The 10,148-nt window shown below is 39.7% G+C and overlaps 1 protein-coding gene across 1 annotated transcript; it reads right to left on the reverse strand.

Annotated features, from left to right (window-relative positions):
- Nucleotides 1-761: 761 nt before the first annotated feature.
- On the reverse strand, nucleotides 762-1,610 carry LOC143637512 (uncharacterized). The gene has a single exon (XM_077104890.1). It carries the CDS (start codon nucleotides 1,608-1,610, stop codon nucleotides 762-764), a length of 849 nt encoding a protein of 282 aa, XP_076961005.1.
- Between the last annotated feature and the right edge of the window lie 8,538 nt (nucleotides 1,611-10,148).

Below are 10,148 nucleotides of genomic sequence, written 5' to 3' on the forward strand. Positions count from 1 at the left end.
CCCAATACTTCCTTGATCTGGTGTGGGCCTTCCCAAGATGGCGCTAGCTTACCTTGCGGTTGTGCTCCTGATGCCTCGTTATTGCGAAGGATGTAATCTCCGATGTTGACCTCACATATTTTCATTTTAGCGTTGTAATACTTTTGTAGTTGGCGTTTGTAATTTTGTTCTCTTATTGCCGCCAACTCTCGACGCTCTTTAAGAAGCATTAGTTCTAACTTCCTTTCTGCGTCGTTGTTTTTCGGTATTATGATTCTTGGCGATGGGACACCAACTTCGGCTGGGATCATTGCTTCGGTACCATAAGTTAGGCTGAACGGCGTTTCCGTGTTGCTTGTGTTTTTGTGTGTTCTTATGGCCCATAGTAAGTGAGGTAGCTGATCGACCCATACGGATTTGTGGTTTGCTAATCTTTTCTTGATTCTTCCAACGATTGTTCTGTCGGCGCGTTCTACTTCGCCATTCCCTTGTGGATGAGCAACAGAAGTGAATGTCTGCATGACATTGAGCTCTTTCAACCATTTTTGGATATGTTGGTTAGCGAATTGTGTTCCGTTATCACTGACTAAGCTCATGGCTAATCCAAACTGACTAATTATAAACTCCCAGATAAACTTCTTGATGCTCGTTGCGTTGATTGTTGCCACCGGCTTTGCTTCGACCCACTTTGTGAAGTAGTCGATCGCTACGATCAAAAATTTCACGCGGCCTGGCGCCTCTGGAAATGGTCCAGTTATATCAATTGCCCAATCCTGAAATGGCTAAGAAGCTGTTACCGGTATCATGGAGTTTTTCGGACGCAGAGTGTTTGGTGCATGGCGTTGACAAGCACTGCATTTTCTCAATTCTTTCTCGGCGTCAACATGCATGCCTGGCCAATAGTATCCCGTGTTCATGATTTTTGCCACCACCATTCTCGGACCTGCGTGTATGCCACATATTCCTTCATGGATTTCTCTGCGCAGATAATTTGCGTCTTGCGGGTCTACGCATCTGAGAAGTGGACCCAAGTATGATCGCCTATACAGGATATCTCCTTGGATTGTGTAATTCAACGCTTTATGGCGAATCTTCCGCGCATCTGCTTTCTTTTCTGGCAAGATATCTCTCGCGAGGTAGTTGATGATTGGTGTTATCCAACTGTTTTCTGTTTCTGAGCAGACGAGAATTTCTCTGTTCATTATTGAAGGTGTTGCCAGGACTTCGATGCGGACATCTTTTGCAAGGTGTTCAAATCCAACGGATGCGAGTTTGCTTAGGGCGTCAGCTTGTTTGTTTTTGCTTCTATTGATGTGTTTCACCTTGCATGTGGCGAAAGTTGCCATTAGCGCCTTAGCTTGCGCCAGGTATGATGCCATCTTGTTGTCCTTCGCGTCGTATGATCCTTCAATTTGGTTTGCCACTAACATGGAATCCATATGTCCTTCCAAATGGCGGGCCACTAGTTTTTTAGCGATTCTCAACCCTGCCAACAATGCTTCGTAGTCCGCCTCATTGTTTGTGCTTTTGAATTCTAGGCGTAATGCGTACGTAAAATGTTGGCCTTCTGGGTTGGTTATTTTTAGGCCTGCTCCCGCGCCTTCGTCGTTGGAGGCTCCGTCTGTGAACATCTTCCAGACTTCGTCTTGCTTTTGATCCACGGGGGCTTCGATTTCTTTTTTACATTCTTCTTATTTTTCTTGAGGGATTTCTGCGATGAAATCAGCCAAAACCTGTCCTTTTATTGCTGGCCTTGGTTTGAACTCAATGGCATATTCTCCCAATTCTATCGCCCATTTAGCGAGCCTCCCAGACAATTCTGGCTTGCTCAGTACATTTTGCAATCGAAAGTTGGTGAGAACATGTATTGGGTGGCCTTGGAAGTATCTTCTTAAACGTCGCGCTGTCTGGACCAAGGATAAGACTAACTTTTCCAAGTAGGAGTATCTTGTTTTTGCATCCGCCATAGTTCGGCTTATGTAATAAATGGGCGTTTGAATGCCATCCCTTTCCACCATTAAGACTGCGCTGACTGTTTTTTCTGATGCTGCTAAGTATACTACTAATGGTTCTCCAGCTTTGGGCGCTGTGAGCGTTGGTAGCACTTCCAGGCGTGACTTGATTTCTTGGAACGCTTTTTCCGCTTCTTCCGTCCATCGGAACTGAGATTTCTTGAGGCAATTTCTCAAGGTTGAGACGAACGGGAATGACTTTTCAGCGTGACTAGACAAAAACCTATTCAATGCGACTAACCGGCCATTGAGTGTTTGCACTTGTTTAACTGATTTTGGCGACGAAATTTTTCGCACGGCTTCCAATTTTTCTGGATTGTCTTTGAAGCCACCATTCGTCACGATTACTCCTAGGAATTTTCCCTCTTCCATGCCGAAGGAACATTTCCCTGGATTGAGCTCCATGCTTATTGACCTTAGAGTGTTGAAGGTTTCCTCTATATCTTTTAACATGGTTTCTTCTATCTTGCTTTTAATGACGAGATCGTCCATGTAGACTTCCAAATTTCTCCCAATTTGATGTTTAAACTCTTTGTCCATCAACCTTTGGTACGTAGACCCGACATTCTTGAGGCCAAATGGCATCATTTTGTAACAATATGGTTCCGCTGTTTGTTTTGAACGCTGTTTTGTCTTGGTCTTTTGTCGCCATGTGGATTTGATGGTACCCCTTGTAGGCATCTAAAAAGCACTTGAACTGAAAGGGTACCAGTGCTTCAACTTTAAGGTCGATTTCTGGCAAAGGGTAGCAATTTTTCGGGCACGCCTTATTCAGGTCCTTCGATACACATGCACCATTGGCCATTCGCCTTGGGTACCATTACCGGGTTCGCTACCCAAGTTTGGTACTTAATTACTCTGATTATACCTGCATCGATCAGTTGCTGGACCTGTTCATCACAGGCTTTTGCCTGTTCTGGCCCCATCTTTCTTTGCTTTTGTACGACCGGGACGAAATTTGGGTTAACTTTTAACTCATGTTCCGCCTTGCTTCTTGGGACTCCCGTCATATCTGCTGGGGTCCAGGCGAAGACATCGATGTTTTTGAGTAATAAGGTTTTGAGAGTCGCGCGTGCTTCTTCTGAGATGTTTGGGCCAATGGTTATGCTTTGCTCTGGGAATCTCTTGTTGAGCTCCCACTTTTCCGCTTCTTTGATCTCGTTCGTTTTTTGCACTTTTGGCGATTTTCTTTCCGCCATGTTGCATTCTTTGTTGGCGTGGATCATTGCTATCCCGGTCGGGGTTGGTACTCCGAGTATCCCATGTGCTGTTGACGGGGTGGCGTTGAAGTCACCAATGGCTTCTCTTCCCAAGATTATATCGTATTGTGGGTGAGAAGTTTCCATTACTAGGAAATCCACCTCTTCTGTTCGGGAGTGGAGCCCATCGCTTAGCTCGACTGGGAATGTCAGCTGTCCTAGCGGGTATGCGATACTCTGGTTGAATCCCGTGATTGGGGCGTTAACTGTTGTCAACCGGCTTTGTCTCCTTAGTCTACCAGGTCGAAACACTGGCGGTACATGATATTGGACGTTGCCCCTGTATCGATAAAGAAGCGCGACGTTCTATAATTACCAAAAACGGCTGTAATTACTAAAGGTGTCCTTTTGTTCGCCCCTCCTCTGACTCTTGGAAAGATAACTTGTTCTTCCTTCCATGGCTCCTATTCTGTCCTCCTTTTCTTGTTCTGAACGTTGCTCGAGATCATGTTAGCGTGTAGGTCTTTGATCTTCTTTTCTGGTCTTCCGCCATCTTTTGGAGGTAGGCGTGTGTACTTCCCTCGTATGTTTCTTACAAGGTGATCCAATTTGCCATTTTGGACACATTTTTCGATCGTGTCCTTCAAGTTGATACACTGATTTGTCGTGTGGCCATGTTGTTCATGAAAGTCGCAATAACTTTTCATGTCTGTGCCCGGCCCGTGTTAAACTGGTGTCGGCTTCTTCAGTTGGATCCCTTCGTTGTACATTATATGGGTTGGGCTTCTTGTCAGCGGGTCCATCTGGATCCGTTCGTTTGGGGTGTACTTGATTGACCTTTTTGTCTTGCTTTGGATGGATCGAATGTGGATTCTCTTTCGCTGTTCAACCTTGACCATACGGAGGACATTCTTTTGCCCTGGCGGGCCCTATTAATGTCGTTCCTGGCATCGTTCTTCGCCAGTTCTTTTCCCAAACTTTTTTCCATTCGCGCGTATCTCTTGGCCGCGGTCATAACATCGTCCCATCTCTGCGGCATGCCATCTCTACCCGTAAGGTTCCGCATGAGGTCGTCGCATTTTACGTTTTGGCGAAAGGCTGCCCTCAGAAGTTCTTCGCTTACGCCACCGATGTTCAGGCCTTCTTGGTTGAATCTAGTGATGAAGTCTTCAAGCGTTTCATTCTCTTTTCTGATGACGTTCAGAATATCGGCTGGGTCACTGATATGTCGCCGTTGTTGGCTAAACTGTTGAGTGAACTTCTTCGCTAGGTCTTCCCAGCTTGTGATTTGATTATCCGGTAATCTTTCGAACCATGCTCTAGCGGCTCCTACTAGGGTTAGCGTGAAGATATGGCACCATAACGGCATGGTCCATCCTGATACTAACCCCGCCGCCGTGAAGGTTTGTAAGTGATCATCCGGATCTGAGATATCATCATATTGACCCACCGTTGGCGGGATTTTGGGATTTTCTGGTAGTTCAGCTTCGGCTATTCTTGCCACGAACTTTGATTTTCCCGCCGATGTTGTTGGCCGGTATGGTTTGGAAAAATCTACCGTCGCTTCTGGGTGGTACTTTACTAATTTTCTGGCCTCTGGTCCTTTCCAGCTCTCTTCATAGTCAGGGTCGTCTAGGCGTGAGTCTGCCTTTTGGTTCGACCTCTGAGATTTCTCTCCTGCTCTTTTTGGCGAATGGTGCTTTCGCCCGAGCCGGTGTTGAGTTTTCTTCAGATTCTTCTTCCTCGTTGCTACTAGAATCTGTATCAAACAGTGATCTAGGTTTTACAACGGACGTCATTTTTTCTTGTACTTTGTCTCTCAACTTTTGTTGCTCAGCCTCGAGCCATGCCATGATATCTGGCGGCATAGCTGTTTTTGAACGCGCTTTTGTTTGCTTTTTATCTGTCAATGTAGGGTGAACGGTGGAGGCGTTAAGGAGACCTCCGTCCGTATTTTCTACGTCCAGGTTTTCGATGTTTCCTTCTAGGTTGGTTTTTTGACCAACCTCCTTCGGTGTAGTCTTGCAACTCATCTGAGCCAAGAACGGAGTGAGTTACTGTTCTAGCTATATGCACGGATGGCGCCAATGAAGAAACATTGATCCACCCCTCAAGGTCTAACACGTTAGTCCGAGGGTAATGGTTAAGTATTCTACACGATGGGTTATAAAACCTTCTTGGCGCAGACAAGTGTATCCTGCAAAATAGAACACCGTGAGCTCGTTACGAGGAATGGGGGGGATTCTCTCATAACCATCCTCCGGCGTGAGAATCAGTATTTGATCATACGAGAGGGTATAATTTGATAGTGATAGTGAGAGTGAGTATATGCTTTACCATTTGGAGGTTTACTGGTATTTATAGCCGGAGGAGAGAGAGTGTGACCAACCACGTTGTCAGGTTCTCCACCAATAATGTTCCCCACTCGTGCGGTCGTGGTGGTTGGTGGAAGTTGGTGGGCATCATGGCCTTTTGACAAGGATTTGATTGTAGTGTTTGTACCATCTTTTATGTGTTGTCCAATCCTCATTGGTTTGGTGTTTATCCCTATGTGGGTTACCATCTTTTTGTCCCATGCTGGTGGGACCTTTGCATTACCATTCCCGGGGTGTCAGGATAAGCTATATTGGATTCCACTATTCGCGCCATGCACTACGCCTTGCGTTAGTGGCTTCCTGACGCCTAGTGTTCCGCCCGGCGTATGCAATTAGTGTCATACTTAGCCAAATGATGGGTTTTATACCCTACCTTTACATTAATGTCATGGTGCCCCTTTCAAATCTCTAGGCTATACAATGAATTGAAAAAGATAGAAGCATAGAGACATCTCTAGCTAGCTTGATTCAGTTTCATATGCCTAACTCTTTTATTCCACTCATGAATGTTCCTTTTCATGAAAGATTCAAGACATAAAACACATATAAAACATGAAACGTGTGTGATTTCCAGATACTCTTTTAATAATGTTTGTGACCATCTCTAATGACTGGTTGAACTTTCTTAAAACGGAATATCAACAGTTCATACTGAATTTAACATTTCAGACTTGACTAACCTAATAACACCATCAAGTATGAAACCCACCACTTTTGATTACCACCCGTAATTGTCAACCTCCCATCTCATGCATCGACCACCATCGTCACATAAATAAACTGCCCCCTTTTAAGACATATATTTGTGTTCATGTTTGTTTGTTTGTTTAAAAACTCAACATGTTTGTGTTTCTTTATGTTCGTTCGTTAAAAAACTAAAAAAAACATACACATCTCAATTGAATTTAACATTTCAGACTTGACTAACCCAATAACACCATCAAGTATAAAACCCACCGCTTTTGATTACCACCCGTCATTGTCAACCTTCACTCTCATGCATCGACCACCATCGTCACATTAATAAACTGCTCCCCTTTTAAGACATATATTTGTGTTCATGTTTGTTTGTTTGTTTAAAAAACTCAACATGTTTGTGTTTCTTTATGTTCGTTCATTAAAAAACTAAAAAACACATACACATCTCAATTGAATTTAATATTTCAGACTTGACTAACCCAATAACACCATCAAGTATGAAACCCACCACTTTTGATTACCACCCGTCATTGTTAAACCCCCCCTGTCATGCATCGACCACCATCGTCACATAAATAAACCGCCCCCCTTTTTAAGACATATATTTGTGTTCTTATTTGTTTGTTTAAAAAACTCAACATGTTCGTGTTTCTCTATGTTCGTTCGTTAAAAAACTAAAAAACATACACATCTTTATTGAAAGAGCACAAACGTTAAAGAATAAATATAGTAAATGTAACAAACTAATACATACATATAAATCAAAACAAAACTACGTTAAAAAATTAACCAAATTATTGCAAAATATAAACTAGCAAAACAATTAAAAATAAAAACATAAACAAATCCACGTAACATGGGGAGCTCAAACTAATTATATTATGTTAATATAACATTTATCGAGGGCATTGGTTCCGTGGCCACTCATGAGTTGTTAATTTGTTTTGACTTCTTAAAAAATTATATTTTTAATTTTACCATTATACTTTTGATAAAAGTACGTTTTAAAACCATTTAATAATCACTAACTTACGTTCGTTAGCTTAAAAAATGATATTGTGCTGTTTTACTATAGATATATGTTGGAAATTGTGTTGTTTTACATGTAACCGTATTGTTTTACAACTATATCAAACATGATTGTTTCACCATTATAATGACCGACTAGGGTTGGTAATCTTGATCTAAACCATTTTAAATGGGTTAATTTGATTGTTTCAAAAATCATACAGTTGGTTTGGGTCATCGTTTTAACTAAATGGGTCACTTAAAATTCCACCATCTTATTTTCGGGTCTAAATGGGTTGACAAGTTTAAATAAATGGGTTAATGTGGGTTGGTGTTTTGAGGAAAAGTGGCAGGTCGGGTTTTGGATTGAAACGAGTTCGGTTTAAGTTTTGGCTTGGATCAGGTTTCGAGCTGACACGAGTTTTCCCATCGGACGGGTTGGGTGTTGGTTTCTTTTGTTTCGTTTTAATCGATTTTTTCGGTTTAGATCAATTCGGTTCAGTTTTGGTTTTTTGTTTCGTGTTCGTCGACTTTTCGGTTTCGGTTCATTTTCCGGGGTTTTTTACTTTTTCCGTTTTTGATTTATATTTTGAGTTATGATTTTTTATTGATTTTTTTTATTTTTATTTTTGAGATGTTTTTGATCTTATAATGAAAACACAATACTGGGAAAAGGGGAAAATATACGTAAACTATACTATAAATGTTGGTACCACAAATTTGCTATTTTGATAAACTTTTTTTTTTGGCATATAATAGATAGTTTTCATTTAGAAAGCAACCTCACTTTTTGCTCATTTGTTGTGTGAAAATGATCTTATGTCTAATATGGTTTGCTATCCATGTTCAAATCTTTGCAATGGGAAATGATTGTTACTGTTTGTTTTAAATTATAAAAACTCCACCCATCAAAATCAAAATTGATTGTTTGAATGTGAATACTCTAATGTGTCCTTTATATTTACATCTTTTTTTCTCAAAAAGTATTATATTAAACAGTTTTTTACATTTAAAAAATAATAAAAATCTGTAAAGGTTAAAAAGGTAGTCAGTTATATGTCCTTTATGTTAAATTTCTCTCATTGTAATGGAACCTACCCCGTCCCTCACTCCTTTATTGATAGCTGATTCAATGAGACGGTTTCAATACTGCTAGTTTGAGTTCAATCGAAGTCCGTTTAATACTCTTTCTACGACCTCTTAGTTTGAGAAGACTGCATATTTAAAACCAACTCATAAATATGAACATACAATATATTATTTTGATTGAAACTATCCCATAACTTCATAACATGTTAATGTTATTTTAGTTTTTCGGAAGTAACATGAAAAAAAGAATATTTCTAGAAAACATCAAGCCGACATAAAAGGATAATATTCTTCCTGTTTTGAGACAATATATAATTATAATACACGAGCCATGAGGTTTCACTAGTATTTTATTAATCTTTATACTACTAATACTACCTTTATAAGATAAGCATTAACAAGATTTTCTGTTGAACACGTCGCTCACAAGCAAACACCATTGTCTTAAGTTACGTTAAAAACATTCTCACGGTGTTCTCACTTTAACTAATATAGCGATTAATTGGTTTTTAATAAAATAATGCGACCTTGATAGCTACCATATGGATTGATGTGTTGGGGGTGAAGATCCGAACTAAGCACCTTGCTTTGTTCTTATATCAACTTATTATGACATGATAAACTCGTATTAAAGTGATTATATCTTAAGAACGGTCACTAAATTATTATATATGTTGCAATATATTGTTAAGAGTGGTCACTTATTATATTTAACTTATTAAACAACAAGAGCATGTTAACATAAACATGGTGTTAACATAATGTTGAGAAGGTACAAACCGTTAGAAACGTAGATATGTGAGTTGGATTATATATGATTGTCTTCATGGCGACAAAATACAATATAAGAAGAATGTTCGGCTACTAATCCTCCCATTAGAGCTATCATCTTTTCATAAGTATACATTACATAAGACCATTCATGTTACGACTCAAGCTCGAGCAATGATTGATATTGTGTTGCTAAATACCTCTTATTCGTTTGGCTTGTCATCACAAACAATCCTGTGATACATTACCATCTTTGGATATATTTTTAAACGAGTTTCTTTTAATGATACTTATTTCTTCATTTTTCTTCGCAACCATTTCTTCTCATCGGGTTGTCCAAATAGTTGTCCCGAAACCACACGTACCACCTCACCAATCTTCCTATCTTGATCCTATCGCGTATATCATCGCTTAATTAATTAATAAATTAAAAAGTGTTAGATTCTTTTTGACAAAGATAGAGCCAGAATAACAATATTAATATCCTATCCAAGTTGAGTATATATATTGTCAAGTGTATATGTATTGTCAAGTTACTGGTCCCTTTAATACCATCTTATTAAATTTGTGTTACCTAACAACGACAGAATAGTTTATGGAAACATCCAATTAACATCCTTTCACAATGTGAAAATGCTTTGACCTGATACACGTGTAGCTAAAAACTAATTAAATAAGTGAAAAATAAAATATAATACTTATGACAAAAATCTTGTAATTATCATTATGATAATATATAAATTTACATACGACATCAAGTAAAATTGAATTAAATTCTTACTAGAAATACTTATTTTAAATATACAATAATTAAACAATTAAATAACGTCACATTTTTGGTATGTACGTCTGTACGTATCATGGGAGGGGAATATTGTTCCCACATCCCTATTTCCTCATTTTTCTTCGCAATCTTTCTCCTCATTGGGTTGTCCCGAAACTACACATGCCACCTCACCAATCTTCGTATCTTGATCTTGTCACGTGTATATCATTGCTTAATTAATTAGCAACTA

Source organism: Bidens hawaiensis, unplaced genomic scaffold, assembly GCF_021521415.1.
Source record: "Bidens hawaiensis isolate Kalapana, Puna unplaced genomic scaffold, B.hawaiensis_p1.1 tig00008321_1, whole genome shotgun sequence".
Taxonomy (NCBI): Eukaryota; Viridiplantae; Streptophyta; class Magnoliopsida; order Asterales; family Asteraceae; genus Bidens; species Bidens hawaiensis.

Bases quoted from the DNA above. Each gene is read 5' to 3' on its own strand.
- LOC143637512 (XM_077104890.1), bottom strand. From the start codon at position 1,610: ATGTTCACAGACGGAGCCTCCAACGACGAAGGCGCGGGAGCAGGCCTA.